The 22700-nt window shown below is 38.1% G+C and overlaps 1 protein-coding gene across 2 annotated transcripts in view; it reads left to right on the top strand.

Annotated features, from left to right (window-relative positions):
* The window catches only part of LOC133517992 (monocarboxylate transporter 12), a 50552-nt gene that overhangs the window by 26316 nt on the left and 1536 nt on the right, over positions 1-22700 (top strand). For both annotated transcript variants that reach the window (XM_061851528.1, XM_061851527.1), the window contains exons 3-6: positions 18278-18397; positions 18883-19107; positions 21563-22348; positions 22454-22654. In XM_061851528.1, the coding sequence (XP_061707512.1) occupies positions 18278-18397; positions 18883-19107; positions 21563-22348; positions 22454-22654 (1332 nt within the window). The remainder of the gene's footprint in view (positions 1-18277; positions 18398-18882; positions 19108-21562; positions 22349-22453; positions 22655-22700) is intronic.

Here is a 22700-nt window from a genome sequence, read left to right as displayed (position 1 = left end):
ATGTCAAAAAGTGCCAAGTAACCTTTGCAAGCACTAGTTTTTACAAAAAAAAAATCGTAAAAAAATATTTTCAGTGCCAGTTTTATTGGCGAAATTTACTGACACTCATATAACATTTTTTCCTTCTTTTGGCTTCAGAAGTACGTAGTTAAAATCTTTCGTGAGCACCGTGTATACAATACAATACAATACAAATCCTCTTTATTGCACAACCTCTGAAAAAAAATGTACATGGAAACACATAAAAAACATGAAGATAGAGGTAAACAACAGGCAGCCTTATCGCTACAGAGCGATCTCTTCCAGACAACCTCTCCTCCACCTCCTTCCTCTTTTCTTTTTCTATATTTCGATCCCTTTCCGTACACAATGTAAAATACAATATATATAAATATTATCATCTCATAAAGCACTGCACCGAAATAATAAATAGTTCGGCAAAATACTAGGCCATCCCGTTGTTTACCTCTGTCTTTATATATTGTGTGCGTTTTCTGTGTACATGTATTTTGAGATTGTGTAAAAAAGAGGATTTATTTTGTATTGTATTGTAAATTTCCGACACATTGTCAGACCATATAAATACAAAATAAATCCTGTAGCCGCATCTCCGTCTCCTGGGGATACAGGGATTGTCTATTATAGTTATGTCTTCTTTAGAAAACAGACCACTAGCATAAGATTTACAATATATTTTCATGCAGGTGAAGTATCTCCTTCAATATTTATCCTGTCACCCTTTTAGGCTAGCGTAATTTACTTAGGTATATAAACACTGGCATCAACATATCATCTTGAGGACTTAATGCTTCTTGATATGTTAATTTTCTACAAACGCTTTAGCACGGTTTACTTAACGAAATTTATGAAACAAAGCAACCATTTAACTCTATCTAATTACAATGAGTCGTGTTTAATTTTGATCACAAGATAAATAATGTGCATACGACGGTAGCTGATTGTTGATTTGATAAGTATTTCAGGTCACACTTTGAACAACACCGTTTATTTTTATTACTGTAAGTATATTTACATATGTAGGTTTGTGTTTTAGTCGTGCATAACTAGTGTTTTTCAGTGTAAATATTAAATTACACGCTACACAATAAAACGTAAAACGTTTACACGTAAAAAATTGTTTTAGGTAATTTATTCATGGTTTTACGTAATGTACCTTCATTTGTCTTGTAAATATATAAAGTAAAGGCGACTCATATTTGACTTCTTACATACTTCGACTGAAAAAAAAAACACTTCACATATACTAACGTAAATAAAACTAATCTGTGTCACGATCGATAGTTCACACTGCCATTAACGGATCAGGGCTATGAACACCGAAATTCGTAAATAGCAGGCATCTTTCTCTTTTACTCCAATTAAGGCGTAAGTCATGGAGAATTTATTGGCACTTGTCGAAAATTTTGTAATATTGAGACCATGTGCCATTATTGGAGAAGTCACAAGCTACCAAAATTGATGGTTGCGCCCCTAAAAGCCTCCATTTTATTTGATAAGGGTGCAAACTGTCCTGAAGTATACGTCAATCGAAAAGCTCACCGCTAAAGCCCCACCCTTCGCGTGTGTCAACGTAGAATTCTTCACAAAGTGGGATTTCGTTAGAATCGGATTTTTGTTACATTTCATTATCATTACATTTGTTACTTAGACTAAAAGGAATGGCAAATGTTGGCATTCAATTTCCCTAAATTGGACGTGGTTTTTTGTATTGTAGTTATAATTTTAATATTTATCCACAAATTCAATTGATGACTTAAGAGGAAAGTACTCGTCCATATGAAAAGAGAAAAAATTCCCAGTTCTAGATATTTTCCATTCTCCATGATTTTTCAGTATGTTATTGACACAATGAAAAACTAGGTTTACTAGTTTTCCTTTTATTCTCAAAATTTGCAATACAATAAAAAAATTGAAAGCGAAACCTATAACCCTACAATATATTATGCTGTAGCGATCAATATCAAAATCAAACAGACTTTTTAGTAGAAACCGTTTTCTCCCGAAATTTAAATTTCATAGAAAAAGTACCGTTATTGCGTTATGATCGCAAAGCTATTCTTCCCTCTTAATAGAAGGTACATACTTACCTACGTATAATACGATTATTTTTTAATATTCAAAATTCGAAAAAAGAAGGCCGAAACAAATTGCTTTATTAGATTGGTTTTAGAAACGATTGTTTTTGCGTTGGCTTTCAAACAAAAAGGAAACGCCAATTGGTGGTTGGCATTTAACGGCCATAAATCTTCTAATTTTGTAAATCCAATTTATTCACGACAATGCCAGTACGCACAGGCGTATTCTGGTTTAAGAAATATGATATCAACTTCAATATTAAAGGTTTAGGGTTTAGTCGTCTACTCGACAAACGGAAAACGGTGAATAATATAGAGATACTACTCCTAAAAATACGTGTGATACCTCATTAGATTCGTAATGACGTCTAGAAAAATGTATTCGAAGCGTTTATTAGCACACAATATCAACATATGAAAACGTCATTAAACTATTAAGTATTCAATATTTTGAAATGTGCGTTTGCAATTTTGGCACTTATTTATTTTTTTGCATTACTTTTACTTTTGTATGAAATACTTTACTTGACTTAAATTATAAAGAAGCGTTATTATTAGCATCTATTATAACGTATAACGTATTATATAATATCAGTTTGCTCCATAAATTTTGATATATTTCTTTGGCATTGGGCGATATTTCATGAGAATCCTATAGAAAAGTCCATACTTGCAGAACTGCACCTTAATTATTTGTACTTTTTATTCAACGCTGAAAATAGGCATCCGCGCGTGATTTTGGGTATGGGCGCGCGGCTTCAAAATCAAGTACCTCACATTGAATATTTTTTTATGAGTATTAATTGCCCATATACCTACATATTACGTATTCTGAACACTTTAAACAATCTATTACCGTTAAAAAAATACTTAAAGATTATAAAAAAGTAGCATAGTCGATTGTCGAGGACGATTCCAATTTAGGTACAATTTGATTTCATAGTAGCGCAAGAGTGACTACCGGCAATAAGAACCATTTATTTATAACGCATACCTTTATCATAATGGAAGAGAACTGCTCTAGTGGAGTTTCAATAAGATTGCTATGATATTTTAATAATCTGAATACGAACTGCACGTGTCACGCGACCATGGTGGTGACTGGGTGGGGTGGTTTTTAAACTTAACAGATGCGATTGTGCATTCAATACCCGCATTAATTGCCAATAACTCGAGTTGCCTTTTTACGGTTAAGTAATCTAAAACCGATTTAATCACAGCTCGTGATATCGGACCCATTTTGCGATATACTGATAGGGGCCGGTGACATAACTGTTATGATGTCACAAATCGGTTACCACAATAAAATACCTATATCATCAATTATATGAATACCGTTATGTGCTTATGTGACTCATGTAAATGATATGGCTATACTGCCCCACCAGACATACCACCCGTTACGCGGTGACATTGAAATGTATATGACGCGAGAAGACGAAGATGTAACTTACATTTCTTATGTTACTTACGGTTGTTATATATAAGAAATATATACTGGGACAGTAGCTATTTATGTGATAAGAAACTATGGCACAGCAAACCTGTAACATTTTGACATATCACCTTTACCATCTTATCGTAGATTTTATAGTGTGATAGTAACATCGTCACTTATTACAAAAGTTGCCATATCAATAGTCACGTCACGATTTGTCATTTTTTGTGGGCGTGATAATGACAGGATATAGTTTCCGTATATTTCTATCTAGCGGCAGCGGTTAAGTTTGCTTTGTCATGACGTTATCACGTCGATAACCGAGTCTATTTTAGAGAAAAATAGGCCCATTTACGTAGCCTATTTGTGACACAAATAGTGAATGCTTATGAAATTACACAGTATGAAAAAAACACAAGCTCACATAAACTAATAAATATACATGGTGACGATCAAAGTGGTCAAAAATATAGCGGAACACATCCTTACGTATTTCTATAGTAACAAAAGTATGTTATGTGGGATGACAAAAGATAAATATGGATCCACGTTATCCAATCCCATTTTAGTTCATTTTACGTGTATCAAGAAGGCAGATTTAGATATATAACTAAGCAGACATCATGACACCTACATGTAGGTTAGGTACTCTATTATCTGACTGCGTCATCTACAAATAATCACATACCTACGTTTTATCAAAAAGTAATACGAATATGTGCAATGTGATATTGAATGCCACATCGTCAACATACATTTGTCATGCTACTTGATAAGAGAACACATGACTGGTAGGTTGGGAACATCACGTGGCCTTTGACTTTTGTCTCTGTATATTGTATTGTATTGTATTGTATTCGGGCGATTTTTCCGCAACTCGACGACTTGCGCCTATTTTGCGTGATATGTTGGGGGTGGGCTAGTCCTGCCAGCCCAGCTCCTCGAGGAATCCTATCAAACCTTTGATGTTGAGTAGGACCTCGGGGAGGTCTCTCGGAGATCCGAGATGTTTAGCCCTGTATGGAGTCACTCCGCTGCATTCCAGCACCACGTGAGAGGCTGTTTCTTCTGTCTCCATGCAACCTCGGCATAGGGGACTGTCTGTGACACCTGTTGTGAAAAGATGTTTGTTAAATAGTCCATGACCTGTTATGACACTGGTTACCATACTCAGTCGGACCTTCCCTAGTTGCAGGAGCGCCCTTGTGAGTTTTCCGTTGATGCCAGGCATGGCTTCTTTTGCCTGTCTGCATCCAGTCTGGTTCAGCCAGTGTTCTGTGTGTAGTTTCCCTGTACGTGCCAGCAGCATTGAGCGTACCTTGCTAAATGGTATCGGAAGAATCGGTTCCGGACCAATCGCCCCCGCATTCGATCCTTGCCTGGCAAGCTCGTCCGCAGCATCGTTACCTCGGGATCCACTGTGTCCCTTGATCCATTGTAGGGTGATCTTGTTATTATGACATACCTCCATTAGTCGTTCGTGGCATTCGTGTATAAGTTTGGATGTAACTATATGGCTATTTAGAGCCATTAAGACTGCTCTACTGTCGGAGAGTATGCGGATGGAGGATCCTACTACCTTCCTTGCAGTGATGGCAGCCGCCGCGTTTATGATGCCCATGCACTCAGCTTGGAATACCGAGTTATGGGCTCCTAGCGGAGTGGTGATTGACATGTTCAGGTCTTCTGAGAAGGTTCCAGAGCCCGATCCGCTGTTTGTTTTGGACCCATCAGTGAAGATTCTCAGCTCCCGGGGATTGAGTCCTTCCTGATTGTCGTCCTCATATAACTGTATTTTGTACCTTTTATCGAAGATAGCTTGTTTGTGAATCCGGTCCGTGCCTGACCTAAGCACTGGAAATTCGTCATACACCTTTTCCAGGCATTTTGTGTGAAGAGCTCCTGTGATGTTAGACCATATCTTGAGGGTTCGCAACCTTACCGCTGAGAGACTGGCCTCTTGTTGTATGTGTAGGTGCAGCGGTGGAAGGTTTAGCATGACCTCCATGGCTGCAGTCGGGGTAGACCTCGTGCAGCCAGTGGTGGCCGCGCATGCGAGCCTTTGAAGTCTTTGTAGTTTGTCTCGTACGTTGCCTAGGTTTGTTCTTGGCCACCAAACCAGAGCACCGTAACAGAGTAAGGGGCGGATTATTGTCTTATAGAGCCAGAGGGTAATTTTCGGGTTTAGTCCCCACCTCTTACCAATCATCCTTCTGCACTGCCAGAAGACAATTCCCGCCTTGTCTATCCGTTTGTTGATGTGGTTGTTCCAATTGAGTTTATTGTCGAGAGTTAGTCCTAAGTACTTAACTTCATCGGACAGCTGTAGCTCAGTTTGGAAAAGTGTTGGTCTGGTAAAGTTGCCAAGCGCCCTTTTATTGGTGAACATTACCATTTCTGTTTTGGTGGGGTTTACTGATAGGTCAAATTCTCTACACCAGCGTTCTACGATCCGGAGAGCTAACTGGGTGAGGTCGCATACTGTACTGGCGAATTTACCTGATATTAAAATTGCCAGATCGTCGGCGTAGCCTATTGTGTACTTAGAAGTGTTCCTCGTTCAGTTTAGTTATAAGGTTGTTAACGACTAGGTTCCACAACAGAGGTGACAGGACTCCCCCTTGGGGGCATCCTCGCACCGCCGCTACGGCCTGCGGTTGACCTGCATACCTTATAGTCCTTTTGTTTAGCATGTTCATGATCCACTTTGTTAGTCCGGGTTCCGCACCGTGGCTATCCAAGGCGTTCCCTATACTGGTAAAGTGGGTCTTGTCAAAAGCGCCCTCGATGTCAATGAAAGTGCCGAGGCACAGTTCCTTGTCATGGATGGCTCTCTCAATGCGGCTTACAACCATGTGTAGAGCCGACTCTGTGGATTTACCTGAGCTGTACGCGTGCTGGTTGTTGTGCATCGGTATGTTCTTCAGCGTTCGATCCCTCAGATCTCTGTCACACAGTTTTTCCAGTGTTTTCAGTAGGAATGATGTGAGACTGATGGGCCTGAAGGATTTGGAAGCTGTGTAGTCATTCTTACCTGGTTTTGGTATGAAAATCACGTTCACTTCCCTCCATCTCCTGGGCACGTACCCCCAGGCTAGGCAGGCTGCCATGATGTCGGTCAGGATTTCCTGGATGAGTCCTAGACCCCACTGTAGGAGAGCAGGGAAGATCCCATCCGGACCAGCCGCCTTGTAGGGATGGAAGCTGTCTATGGCCCACCTGAGTTTCTCGGCGGTGACGATCCTGTGCGCCATTTGCCAGTTGTTGTCTGTTGTGCTGTATTCCTCGTCCTGCTGGCCTTCATCGGCGAGACTTACGCATCCTGGAAAATGGGTTTCCAGGAGGAGGCGCTGGGTCTCTGCAGGGGAGGATGTGTATGTGCCGTCGGGTTTCCGCAGTGAGCCCAGTTGTGATGTGGGCTTGTGCGCTAAGGTTTTCCTTACCCGGTTGGCGTGGTCTAGTGTTTCGATGCTGCTGCAGAAGTTCCTCCATGATAGGGATCTCCAATACCGCAGCCTTTTTTTGTACTTAGCCTTGGCTTCATAGTAGTTATCCCAGTCCACTTCGGCCGTTGTGTTCATGGCCCTGTTGAAGAGTCTCCTGGTTTTCCGCCGGAGTCTCTCCAGTTCTGGACCCCACCACTGGTGACCCGTTATGGCCGTCCTTGACGGTGGGTTTAAGGGGCACGCCTTGTGGTAGCTGTTTACTAGGGCATCAGTTAAGTTGTTTACCTGCTGTTCTATTTGAATCGGTTCCCGAAGGTCAACCCTCGGAGGAAGCAGGTCGAGGCTTTCACCTAGTGTTTTCTTAAAAGTGGTTCGGTCCGTTTTCCTAGGGTTCCTTCGGGCGATTGGTGTGTCACTAGATGCTAGTAGATTAAAGCGAATCCATCTATGGTCTGAGCAGGAGGCCTCCTGAGAGACGTGCCATCCCATAACAAGTTCACTGATCTCCTCCGACGCCAGAGTCAGGTCTATAATCGTCCTGCATCGTTTGTTAACAAATGTTGGTTCGGCGCCTACATTTAGGATGTTTAGATTAGTAGTCACAAGATATTCAACAAGTGTCTTACCTCTGTTGTTACTGGCCTCCATTCCCCACAGCGGGTGGTGTGCGTTGGAGTCGGCCCCGATGATTATCGCGAGGCCTGCTCCCTCGCAGTGGCGGACCAGTCGTTGTAGTTCCGCAGGCGGCGGTTCGTCCTCTCCAGGCATGTACGCCGAGGCAAGGACTAGGTCGCAACAGCCTGTTGGCAACGGAACTTGTAGTTTAATCGCACACAGATCTCTGGAACAGAATTCAGTAAGCGGTTGTGCAGTAATATTGTTAGTAGTTAGGATACATGCCCTAGGGACGGCGTGTTCCGTGGAGTAATAGAGCTTACCTTTGGTGTCGGAGAGCCCACGTATGAGTCCGTTGCCCGTCCAGGGTTCTTGCAGGAGGGCAACGGCCGTTGGCAAACCTACCAGACAGCGTCTCAGTTGGGCCGTAGCGGCCACGCTGTGCTGGAGGTTTGCTTGTAGGACACTAGTCTGTGTCCATGCTTGTAGGACACTAGTCTGTGTCTCTGTATATTCAATTCAATAATTCTATACATTACAATACAGGGCTATAACCGCGAAAATCGATGTTCGTCAATTGCGGGCATTCTTCTCTGTTACTCTAATTACGTCTTAGTGAGAGTAAAAGAGAAAGACATATAACATTTCATTCATTGTACCTATAGTATACTAGGTATGGGCACGAGAATTGAAGCTATTCCACCAGCCAAAATGAGGAAACAACTCATCACTTTGCCACTCTTGTGAATAAAATGCAACTTTCTTGTCATTTTTCAAGAGAGCCTTTACCAGCTAGTGTGGTGAAAAATCATGTATTTAATGGTAGCGAAATTTTTATGTCAGTATTATTTTTTCATACCGATAGCAAGTTGAACCCCTAACTGCATGATGGACATAAAAGTTTCTTCAAGGGTTTTATCTTTTTTAGCTTGATTGTGCCCTTGAGTCACATTCACTTGTTCATTCCAGGGATGTTGCGAACATTCGCATCCGCATCCACAACCGCAAAACTTTCGCATTATTTTCAAAATCCGCATCCGCATATAATCGATACGATGCTTAATGCGGATGTCAAACAGGTCGGTACAGAAACGTCTTAACGGCGGCTTAAATGCTAGGTAATTTCGCAATTAGCCCATAGGAATCTCGTTACATATTTTTAATTCGTCGATGGGACACTTTAGCCTATGGCGGACAGCGCGGTACTATCATATTATCGGAAGGAACTTACAATTACTTCATCAAAAAAAAAAGCCATTAATCCATGCACCCGGATCAGTTTAACTTGTTTAGCGGTGAAGTGGCAGTACAAAAGAGACACATCAGGTATTTTAACATATTTATTTTTTAATTTAATAGTGTAGAACTAGAATAGTTCAGTAAATTGTTAGGTTACCTGTAACGAAAACGTCTAGATCCTGAAAAGTCGGCCAAGTTACTGTTTATTAAATATAACGCACCTATATTCTTGTTCAAATACTAAATTTCTTTTTTTGGTAAAAATTACTAAAATGTAATATTTGACGTTTTTTTATGTACCTACCCTTGACTTCCACATCTGCATCCACGGATGTGAGCCTTTATATATCCGGATGTCAAAAAACCGACCTCCACAACATCCCTGGTTCATTCATTCAATACTGTTTTTGCGATTATTACTCTATGTAGCTGTGTGTTTAATCATTCACCTCAACTCTTCTAACGACACCTAGGTATGTTACACATATGCAATTTTTTCACAACTAGAAGAAATAATGATGAGTTGATGCCATATAATAAATAGGTTAATAGGTTACAATACATTTATCTCAAGTTCACATAACATGTTTATTCCGATATTATGTTTTATCAATAAATTCATGTCACTAGCCCACAAATTACGTGTTGCCGATATGTAATTATTTCCCATGTAAAATAACTAACTATATTGATTTAATATCGTATTCTACTGTTTTTATTGCTATAACATTTCAATCTGCATTATTACTACATGTCATTAACTAAGTTCCATTACAAATAAATTATTCTATTTGATATTGAACGTAACGAGTACGCTCTATCGATAAGGAAACATTAAGTAGATATATTCATATATACCCTACATCTATTTGAGCAACATATAGAGCTAGTAGGTAAATACATCTAAATTATCCTATACCGAGAACCCAGTTGAAAACCTTTCGTTCAAACGAGATTACAGGGCCTTTATTCACAATGCTTATTAACGGCATCACTTCAGACGAGCCAGCATTACTAAGATCTCTGCTCACGCAGAGCACGCATATAAAGATTAAGTAAAACAGCTGAGCTCTCAGTAAAGGCAAAATGTTTTCCTAGTGAATCAGGCAGTTCGGGAGTATTCCGCAAAATACCGGATTTGATACGTAAAGATAAGTTTTCATTACGCGGATGGGGCATTATTGCATTATCACGGTCCGTCCCGTCATCTCGACCCGGCTGTGCACGAGCTAAAGTCACGCGAGATCCAAGACGCACATCCAAATAAAGTAAAACTTGGCATCTCACTCTTATTCCAGTGACACAAAGTCCAATACTGCTTGTTTCTGTGAAGGTGTCTGAACAACCGAATCATATAAACTTATTATGATATCTTCACAATGACCTCTCGCTACCTGCTTACACAACATTATGAACATCCTCATTTCAACTCATTTACTCAACCTAATTTGCACTGTTATCTTCCTAATAAGCGCCACAAGACGAAATAAATATTACATGCAAACATTAGTTAAAAGTAATTATTTATATTGTAGAGGCTAAATATTACATATTCCCAAAAGTACTGAAATTAAATCAATAAAGGGGCCCGATTACCAGATTGCCGGACTATATCGGCCTGTCAGTAAATCGCGATTGTCATTTTGCGAAGCCGATATGGTCCGGCAAACTGGTAATCAGTGGGTGGGCCCCTTAAAGGAACATAGTCATTATTATATTAGGGTTATAATTATTGTTTTTTTTTTCTCATATGTGTAGGAAAACTAATAGCTAAGAGTTTGGAATGAATTGACCACTAATGTAAACTGTGCATCATATTAGGTTATAAGTAGTTTATAAATTGTGATCAAAATAACAAAAACACCACGAATAACTGAAAGTACTAGTAACATTACGACGTCCAACAAAATTGAAAATTAAACTGAATTGTCAGAATGACTTTTAAAAGTTACTCTACAACTGTAGCCTTACCGACACTGCCTTGGCAGTGTCAAACTGACATATTCGATAGCGTCTGCATAGCTTACTTTCGATACATCTCGCTCGCACTAATATGCGAGTACGAGCGAAATGCATACAATAGTACATTATGATACGAGTGTGCTAAGTTGGTCATTAGAACGAATGCATTTATTTTGTCTAATAAAGAGCCCTAATTCCCCCAGAGAAAGAGCCCATAGTTCAACCAATGATGGTATATAACCATGACATGCCGTATTCTAATTTATTTTTAGAATCTCTTTATAAAGATTCACAAAAAAACTAAATTAAGAATAAAAGAACAGTGAAGTCGGTGAGAGAGACAAGTTTATAGATTTTTATGCTTAATGCGAACATATAAGGTAAAGTCTATAATCTTTTTTATACGACTTATTGTTTTAACATTATTTGCAATTGTTTTTCCGAAAATCAATAAAAATAAATGTTCAACAGGTAATCAATAATAACAACAGTCTTCTTAAATTACACATAAGGAAGTATTTAATAGCAACTGAACCAATACCAACCAAAAGGCTTATTGTTCTTATTGTTTTTCATTTCATTACTTCAAAATAACTACCTAGTTACCTACAAGAAAGATGAGCAATGAAAAAAGTGTTGCTTTAATCATTATTTATTGAATCAGCTCTACAGAAAATTGTATTATATATATAAGTAGGTTATTATTTTCACAGTATATACACCGTGTTTTTTTTATTTCCGTTAATTTCAAGGGTACATTCCTAAGCTTAAATTAAGTTACTTTCTCAAAGAAACCGGTATTCTAATTAAATCGAGTTCAGAGATAATCAATAATTGATTTTTATCTTATAAGGCCCTTACGAGCGTATACACTTGCCTTATATTTACATATTGATCAGTGTTTAGTACAAGTTTATACTTTTGCTACTAAACGAAGTATGTACTAAGTATCTCGGATGATTGATGTTTGAAATGACATTGATATGGCACAATTTTAAAATGTTTGGTTGAATTAAATGTAATGCCCGTGTTACAACAGAGTTATATATTTAATTACGTTTTATGAAAAAAAATTTTTTTTATTAACTATGCCATTTAGTTTCCTTAAACGTACTTACCTATACCCCGGAGCTAACGGAACTCAATAAAACACGGTGTACATACGTAGTACAGTCGCCATCAGATATATCGGGCAGCCGAGTGGCTCAAAAATACCTGAACACACACTCTAGCACCTTGTTAATAGAGGCGTGTTTAGATTTTTGTGAGCAGTTTGTCGCTCCGATATATCTGTAAGCGACTGTACATATCTATTACTTGCAAATTGCGTGCCAAGCAACGATTTATTAAATTGATACTCCTTTCAAACACTACGAATTCCCTTGGTCAACAGAAATAAATCTGATGATGATGATGTCCTCCCAGACGTATCCGTCGACGGCGACATCCTGACAAATAAAAGGGTCTTAACTATTACGTGCATGGGCGCGGACGTGGCTTGCGAATCCAAATTTTGTTTTAAAAGTCCGGCAACACGAATCACAGTAGAGCTGCCCAGATGCGTTGTATGTGTAATGGTAGGAGGGCTTGGGCTGAGTTTTTCGGAGCTGGCGTTTGGCGTCAAGATCTTCAAGTCGGGTGTGCTCGAAGTTACTAAGACCTGTATTGACAGCAGTTCGCCAGTCCGATCTCCGAGATGCAAGCTCCTCCCACGACTCGCATGATACGCCGGTGGCCGAAAGGTGGCGTTTTAAGACATCCTTGTAGCGTAGGTACTGCCCACCAGCCTTGCGTTTACCTGCAGCTAGCTCAGAGTAAAACACTACTTTAGGCAGTCTAGATGGTGCCATACGTACAAGGTGCCCACACCAACGCAGTTGGCCCTTTATGAGCAGACATTCCATACCCGGCATGCCCGTTCGACGAAGAACCTCCGAGTTTGGAACACGATCCTGCCACTTCAACCGTAGTATTCCTCGGAGGCATCGTAGATGGAATGTGTCTAGCCGTTTTATGTCCCCTTTGTATAGACACCAAACACAGAAATAAATCTACCCACCCCATTGCTCCTGGTACGGAAAAACATAAGTATTGTATGTTATAGACTATAGGCATACCCTGACTCCGAGCTTCGCAACACCAATTTTGCCAACTCAAGGTTTGCCCAGTTATGTTAACGGCACCAATCATTGGACATTTAAGAGAACGTTTTGAGTTTTGAATTTTTGATATTTCACCGACGCCTGTGAGACTTGAACCACTTTATGCGTTAAAGGTGGAATGTCCTATTCGTCATTTATGTTTTCTATGTATTGAATGAAAGCTACTGCAATCGGTTTCAATATTAATTAACCAATTAAAACTATGTTTTTTTGCTCCAGGCATGAGATGTATGGCGTCATTAATTTTCAAACTAACAAATATCAATAAAAAAATAAACTTAAGCAACTCTTTGGCTCTTGTTTTATGGTAAAATGTGGCCAGCGTTTAAAAATTGATGGTAAATATTTGTTTCACAGGATTTGTCTACACTATCCCAGTCCCATCATAGGGGCGTTTACTACATCCTATACATTATTACATCCATGAAATGTCTAACATAGGTTGCCGGAGCTTCTGGGTTTGCCTACAACGTATAACTACTACATATTGTACCACGGCTTGCAATAAATACAATACTGAATACTGATACGTAACTAGACTACTAAGATTAATTACCTATAAGAGATGAAAAGTCATTTTAGCTTTGATTGTTAATTTTCTTTTTAGGTTAGTTAAGGAGAATCGTATTACTTACGTATTTTATGCAAAATTGTATTGTTATTTTGTTTAAAATTATAATTAATGATATTAACTTTATCTAGCTAATAAAAGTCACAATATACACTTATACACACTTCGTAATGGTTAAAACACATCAATAAATACTCGTGTTAGGGTAAAAACAATCAATATATCAAGGCGGTACCTTATTTTATCTCAGGAATTTGTTTTTAGATTTTATTGCAGGACACAGGGATTGATCAGCATGCCTAATCGAAAATAACTACTGCACGATAAGAACTATTTACTAGTATTCGTCGAAACGAAACATTGTTGCCATGAGCTGCATGTCATTTCATTACCGTTGGGTAAATTTATTACTTGAACCTCTTCGCAAGACGTATTTTATAATGATTTGATGTGCATTCGATTCGATATTATAATTGGAAAATCTGCACGCTACATTTTTAATCCCTCCGTTCACTTATTCCTGCGCGTGTTTATGGGTCGTGAAAAGCTTACACACAAGACCAAATAGAAACAGATTATTATAGGAAGAAAACGAATCCAAAATACACACAATTACAATACTCTACGCGTGTATCTGTTAAAGTAATAACAGATGTGAGCTAAGATGCTGCTGCAAGCTGATCAGTGATAGTAACATAGTATGGGAACTTAGTAAAAAGGGAAAATTGTGTGTCAGTAATTGTTTAGCATACTTACAAGTAGAAACCTAATTATATAGTACTATAGGTATATAAAATCAGAAACACGTTTCCCACCTGGTCGCTAATTGAAAACTGCGCTGCCTTGACATTATTAGTTACTAGTTGCTGAATAATTTATCTGCAATTTTATACTTACATATGTGCTAATAATTGATTGTGCTCAGATTTTTAAAATGCGTTGCATGTAGGGCACAATTCATCGAGTCAATCAAACGGTATTACTACGAATTATAACGGCTAGCTTTGACCACGACCTGATTGTAAATATGTTTGTCAGCTGTGCTATAAGTTAATTAACTTGTTATTACACCAGATGAACACATTCGCACACGCGAAGTATTATGGAGTGTGGAATTAAAAGGAGTGAAATCTCTTATGGTAGAACTTTTGCGAAAGGGGTCATCCATTAATTACATCACACGTTTAGGGGGAGGGAGGGGGTCAAGAAAATATGACATGTTGTGACAAGGGGGAGGGGGGAGTCACAAACTTTGTGACGTCACTTTAACTTCACCAGTATTTATTTAAAAAAAAATGATTCGCTGTACAGTTAAATAACGAGTTTTTAGAACGATAATCGTTTAATTTTATTTCCGAATCGGTTTTGTGTTATAATTACTAATATTTCTTTTGTTCAAAATAGTTTGATAAAATATTAATAGTAACAAATTCGATTCGCCGATTTTGTTGAAAAAAAAAGCGAAAAATGTGACGTCACACCAGGGGGGAGGGGTTTGCCATATGTGACAAAGTGTGACAAGGAGGGGGGAGGAGTCAAAAAACCTAGAAATTCGTGTGACCCCAGTGTCCAGCTATAAATAATAGTTCCAAATCTCTCCCGAGTAACGCTAGAATAGCTAAGAACCTAGGCGTTATTGACAGAGTGAAGTGCGCTGTCTATGATTTGATTTTTTTGTTCAAGTACTCTAGGTATTGTAGCGCCACCTATTTAAGGTTTTTTAATGACATTTTTTGGTACATGGAGATTTAATTCCTTACCTAAGTGTGTTTGCGAAGTCAATGAAACGCAGAGTAAAGTATGAAACGTCAATGTCATGTCACGCAATCTGTAAAATCCATAGGGCATTTAACCGACCGGAGACGCCTTGTCTGTCATTTTCTGTACAAAACAGTCTGCCGATTTTTCGGGGGAGGAAAACTTCAAATGTATGGATATTTGTACAAAACGTACAAATAGCCATGTCAAATAAACGTCAGTCCATGCAATAAGTATGACGTGAGTAAGACGATTGGCCGAGATTTTCGACAGAGGGGTAAGCTTAAAAGCTACTGACTCCGGTTGGCTAAATGCTCTAAGGTAAAAACGGTTGTTCGTACCATACCAATATATCAATGAAATATACAGTAATACAGTAATGCCACTGTTTACTCAAGGGCCCAGAGCCATACTATTTGACGTCATCGTCACTCCACCCAACGATATGTGAAGGGTTTGAAAACGATTACTCACATGCATTCATCAAATCACATTCAAATAAAAAATTAAAGGACCTGGTTTAGGTAGGTAAAATAAAGTGTACAACTAAAATAAAAAGATAAATACACCTAAACGTGAAGTGATATTGTGTCCCAATTTTTTTTCTTCCTCGCGTTGTGCCGGCATTTTTGCCACGGCTCATATAAGCCTGGGGTCCGCTTGGCAACTAATCCGTAGAATTGCCGTAGGCACTAGTTTTTACGAATGCTACTGCCGTCTGACCTTTCAACCCAGAGGGTAAACCCAGATAGGTACGAGTATATTGTGTCCTGATTATTCATTAATTTTATATCTAGCGGATCATCGTATACCTACTTTCCAGTAAATTAAATAACCAAACAATATACTCCATTCATCATTTTGGCTACCTATGGAGGTACACTGATATAAACATTTAATATTTTTGTGCATCAGTATTCTTGCCAAAAATTCTGAAGGTCACATTTGTTTACTACCGATGACGATGAGGCTCACATTCTTAAGAGCAAAAATAGCAAAATAAGTAGGTACGGTCACGGTCTTAAATTGTTGTGCTATTTATATACTTACGGTATTAAACAACCAAATTAGCTTGAACCCTAAATGGATAAACAATTAAAGACCGTGACTGTACTCTGATACCGTTCTCTGATAGCTTAACGAAAGGTTATAATTCCCCATATGTAGAACAATTTCAGGCTATGTCAGATACCTTAGAACGCAATCTCTAGGGATATGTCTCCAAATTCCTAAAAAAGAATTCCAGGATGGCAGATACGCTTGGAACGTTCTTTTATCCGCAACTACATAAATAAAAATAAATAAATAAATACACAGTTAAAACCATAACAACATTCTAAACTGAGATCATATATTAATTGCCTACTTTACGATATAAAGCTATTATTTAAAGACATTGACGTGGCCAGCCAGAGAATGTATTATTAGAAGAGCGTAGTGAAGCACCGTAACCATCGCATCGCTTTATAATATTTGTGTGTCATGGACGAGCCCCAGAATTAGCAGACGCCTTTTACGCAAAACAAACAAAACGCTATGACGTCCTCGTTAAAATGCCATTGAATTAAAAAAAATGCCAAACCCAAACTGATTTACATTTAGGCAGACAAGTTTTTAATATCTATAACTATAATAATATCATTAACTAGTTTCACAGTTATCATACAGTCAAAATACGTACCTATCTATTTCATTAAATTCATATTAAAGGAAGTTGCTCAAATCACATATTAATTATCACAGCGTGAGTCATTCTGTAAAAAATCATAACTCAATTCGTTATGATTTTTTACAAAGAGTACTCTACTCTAAATTAGCACCTACCTACCTATAACAATTATGTATACCCAGTGAACGGATATACCTCTAAATTAAATTTTAAACTAAAACAAATGAATTGTACCTATCAGTTAATATTGTAATGAAACAATTCATTTTTCAACCGTTAGACTCCCATGGTGATGTAATTAATTTCCTTTATTAAATCAATATCCCCGTTCCTTTCGTCTTGAAATGCCGGAGACATCGGCGCAGGTCTTTTGTCTGCATAAATGGCGCTCGCTTTGTCGTCGGCACGTGTCTACTTCCCTTAGTTCCCGCCGAGCCGATATTGTGAAGGCATAGAAAATACCTGCTATACGAACCCATCATTTTAACCTAGTTTTTTATAAGTTTGTAGCGTGATAAGATTTCAAGTGCAGTACAGTCAAGTGCAAAAATATGTTTCGGAAGAATCGTCTCATAAATATGGTACTACGCTCTTATTACACTGGAATAAGATGCTATGGGACATATTTTTGAGTAAGATGTGTACCCCCATATTTTTACACTTGACTGTACTGTACCTAATTGCTGTATATCGTAGGTACAGTCAGCATCAAAAGTAGCGGGTCAAATAACGCTTTATAAGTATTCTTTCATTCTATAACCGCTTAATAAAAACTGATGTCCTTAATATAGAACAACTGAGACTGTAAAAGATATACTTTGGAACATGAATTTCAGAAATTTATCTACATTTGGAAACGTTATCTGAGATGTCAGATACTTTTGGCGCGTTGTTTCATCCGCTACTATTGATGCTGACTGAACATATACTCGCATGTGACTGTCTAAATCTTAGAAGCAAAATAACTTTAGGAATCTACGAGTATTTTCAACTTTAACGCGTTAGGAATGGATGCAATGCAATAATATAGATTGGTTGTGCAAAAATGTGCATAGGTAATGTAAATGTATATTTCGACGGCCGATCGTAAAGTTTCTGTGTAATGTTTTGACGGTAGTCACATTAAACCAATAAATAGGTAGGAGAAGTGAAATTCCTAGACACATTCGTGAATCATGATAATCATTGTCTCGTTCCCTGATTTGACGGAGCCCCGTTATGAGGGGCTCCTATTTCTGGACAGTTTGCCCATCAGGCTTTTGAAACAACCTAACGAACGCGAACCAACAACGCCATTCAAGTATTTTTTCTCTTTTTCCAGCCGATGGCATGACTTATTCCTTCGGTATCTTTTATGATGAGTTCCTGGACTTCTTCAACGAGGGTTATGCCAAGACCGCCTGGATCGTCTCTATACTCGTCGGGGTCACACTGAGTTCAGGTACCTACGAATTTTACTCTGGTAATAAATAGGTAGTGTGTTGTAACTTGTAAGCCAAAGAGTAGATATTTCAACTAAGAGAAATCTGTGTTTGACTCCAATAAGTTTGACCTTCAAAATAATTGGAATAGAATAAATGTTTTGTATGTATGATATTATTTGTCCCAATTATTGCAACATTACAAGACGGGATGTTTATAATGAGTTAAGTTTATATCTTGAATTATTGCCGCGAATACTACTTTTTAAATGCTACTTGCTAATAAAAAGACATGCCGAAATGGTCGCAAAAGCTATCTATGATACGGACAACATTTTTCACGTTTTTGAAATGTGCGTCGTTCGGTCTACTAAGATAAATGTCACGTGAGTTCGTCTTATAGGCAATGTAAATGTAATAAATTATTTACGGCCCAACAATAATGAGACATTTATATTTGTTTTAAAATAAACTCCGATACAAATGATAGTTTGATGTGTTTCAGGTCCGATTTCGAGTTCATTCGTGAACCGTTGGGGCTGTCGTCTGGTGACGGTGGGCGGGGCCCTTCTGGCCGCTGGCTGCGTAACCGTTTCGGCCTTCGCGGGCAACGTGCTGACGCTCATCTTCACTATCGGCGTGGGCACCGGCTTCGGCTGCGGCCTCATCTACCTGCCCGCCATCGTCAGCGTCACCGTCTGGTTCGAGCGGTATAGGAGTCTTGCTACAGGTAAATTTGTTAACATATATCTCCCTTGCTTTACAATAGTACATTGTGCAACGAGGGGATTAAGTGAAATTTTGGATATGAGAGCGGGAATTAAAGACCCGAGTTTGGAATATTCTTACCCCCGGAATTACACACAATATTTTTCATCACACTTGCGAAGAAAAAACTAAATTTTAAGCGAAATAATTCTTAAATACGGTGACATATCAAACATTCGTCCGCCATTTTGTAATTTCTTGAGGCATCGAAGACGATATTCAGCCACGATTAAAAATTAAGTAAAAATATTATAAACGGCTGTTAAATTAATCAAATTAAATAATTTTAAACATAAACAAAAATATTAAATTATAAACGTCAGTATTTTAAAAGTAAAACTCTTGTATGCTTGTACTTGGTTTATATAAGTGACATAATAAATAAATAAATAAAACATTTGCACAATTAGGGAATGCTAACCGGTTAACCGGTTAACCGGTTACCCGGTAATTTGACCAATATTACAGTCGGTAAAATACCGGTAATTTCCAGCCGTAACCGGGAATTTACCGAACGTTGTATAGGCAAATAAAAATGTAACAACCTGTTGAATTAGCCCATCTATGTCTTCGTACTTACAAAAAAACAATTACTACAGTTTACGATTACGAAGAGACACTTAAAATATGTACTTACTTTTCTGCATCTTATGATCTCGTCGGAGTAGGAACTAGGAAGCAATCTTTTGTGACAAATGAGTGGTCGCTAATCCCTCGCCCTTTCCCTTCTCACCACCCTTACCCGACCTGCCTTACTATGTTCAGTGTCCTTTGTTTTAGTCTGTAGTGTCAGACAAGTGTGGAATGCGAAAGAACATTTTCTACCGCTGGTTACTTGTGTTCAAGATATCGTTCACGAATGTCTAAGCAACGTTCTATATTTTATATATAATTAACAGAATGATCTGATGATGACATGTTCCTGATTCCAACTCCTATCTTAAGAGCCCGGTAACGATTTTAGAGCAAAAATTTTAAATTGAAAGATTTAGTCGTTGGAATTGTACACCTTTTGTTACGTAATATCTAAATAACAAGTATTGGTTTCTATTAGCACGTTTTTTCATCTTGCCTTTTAATAATGAGGTCGCAAGCGTGCGTCCCTGGTAATAGGTGACGAGAAGGGATAGTTTTTAAAAATTCATATAAATTATGGTAGTAAATTATACAAAATGATGTATAAGAACAGTTTCAGCAAATGTTGTAGATTGTTTAAGTATCAAAATTACGTTGAAATTAAGTCAATTTTCAGAGAAATTGTCAGTTGTTTTGAAGTAATTTCTAGAGAAAATTGATTTCGTCTAACTTTCATTTACACTACTTCAAATTTATAGTAACAAAAATGTAGTTTATTAAAGTTGAAGTACAGGATATGTGTAAGTAATACAAAATTACCATTTTTAGCAGTCCAAACTTAACGAAATTTACAAATAAGATCGACAAAATCACTGCTTTTTGCGCGTTTACCTAAACGTCCATCAGAAAAAAAATCATTTCTAATTAAGTGAGTCTGTTTTAAAAACATAATAATATTATAATGAAAGATAACAAGACGTGCTAATAGAAACCAGTACTTGTTATTTTTAATAGTTAACAAAAGGTGTACAATTTCATGCGCTTAATCTATCAATTTGACATTTTTGCGACTTAAATCGATAACGGCCTCTTAAAGTGCAATTTTAAAGTAACTAGTGTTAAAATGATATGAAACTAATCTTGCTGTTAAATATATTTTTTTTCTTATATTTACTAGATTTTAATGAATGTTGATTACGGTTTTAGTTACTTTAATAACAATATTATATTGATAGATGTGTAAATGCAAACGTGTATGACATTTAAATGACGACTGTCACTTTTTTGTTACCCTTTGATTACTGCGATTTTTAAAGAATTAAAAAAGTTTAATGTTGCTTATTTAATGTACAAGTTCATTTCGCTTTGAAATGATACATGTTTGATTTTTTATTTAATATGATTAGTAAATATATCTTGTTTAATGTTTATAGTTTATTTTCTTTATTTTGTTTTGTCGATGTTTCTATAACGTGCTGTTGATTACTTTCAAAGGTTACTGACGAAAATAAGGACACAATCAATAATAATGCAAAATCAATGTATTTTATTTCATAAACGTATAACCGGTAATTTACCGGTTAACCGGTTAGTGGGACCTCGCGTCGGTAAATTACCGGTAATGAAAAACGCCCGGTTATTGCATTCCCTATGCACAATCCACAACTCCCGCGGGATCAAATAGGCTTTTGTCCTTCAGTACACCTGCATGAAATAAGATCTTTTTCAAGCAAGTGTAACGAAATAAATATACGTACACGTACCTGTACAGGTATTTAGACGTATTTTTACTGCATCTCAAATATATTAGCTAATCTAGTTTTTACTTTCTTCTATTTCAGGCATTGCGGTGTGTGGTTCGGGACTTGGAACGTTTATTTTTCCGCCATTGACAAAAGGATTAATATCCAACTATGGTTGGCGGGGCGCCATGGCCATTATAGGTGCCCTTATATTAAACTGCGTGCCACTGGGACTCATGTTCCGACCTGTACCCGAAGTGCCAAGAACACCGGTCAGCGAACCCATGCTTCCGAAACAAAAGAAATCACCACTGAAAAGGTCGCAAAGTACTGAGCACATGGCACGTGCAAACGGACATGCCGAAGATGGCGATGTGGCTAGACTAACTCTTTCGCAGCCCGCTCTGAACAAATCTCATGGACATAAGCAGCAGCCGCATTCTAGACATGGTAGTGGCATCATGCACAGGCCAGATGTATTATATCAAGGAAGTATGACGAGCCTTACAAAATTCCGGGCTTCATCTCCAGAAAGAATTCAGTCTTTGACCAGAGACGAAGTCGATGAGGAACAATGTGCATGGATGCCATGCTCTTCAGAGTCTAAGTCGGCTTTATTGGAAATGCTCGATCTGTCACTATTGGTGGACCCCATATTTGTATTATTCTCTGTATCAAACTTTTTGACAAGTATAGGATTTTATATACCCTATGTTTATACTGTTAACATGAGCAAGAACTTGGGCGTAGCGCACCCGGAATATTTGATATCTATCATTGGGGCATCGAACTTGATCGGGAGGATAGTCCTCGGTTTTATCAGCGATAAACCTTGGGTAAATCGATTGCTGGCATACAACATGTGCCTCACCATAGCTGGCATTAGTAAGTATAGTTTTATTAAATTTTTCTCCATGGATCTGATTACGCATTATGCCTATATAATTTTCTAACATTTGTTGTATTATAAATTATAATATGTAATTGCAGGTACGGCTTTAGCAGCAGTTTGCACCGAGTTCTGGGGACTAGCCATGTATGCGACAACGTTTGGTTTCACCATCGGAGCATACGTGGGGTTAACGTCAGTGGTACTGGTGGATCTTCTCGGGTTGGAGAAACTTACTAATGCCTTTGGCCTCTTGCTGTTGTTCCAAGGCATCGCGTCTCTCATCGGACCGCCTCTTGCAGGTGATTTTTTAAAGATGTCAGGAAAATGAGGTATCTAGAGCCCCAC

The sequence above is a fragment of the Cydia pomonella genome, chromosome 5 (assembly GCF_033807575.1).
Source record: "Cydia pomonella isolate Wapato2018A chromosome 5, ilCydPomo1, whole genome shotgun sequence".
NCBI classification, from domain to species: Eukaryota; Metazoa; Arthropoda; class Insecta; order Lepidoptera; family Tortricidae; genus Cydia; species Cydia pomonella.
The sequence above is the reverse complement of the archived record's forward strand: the minus strand, read 5'-3'. Positions and strand labels throughout refer to the sequence as shown.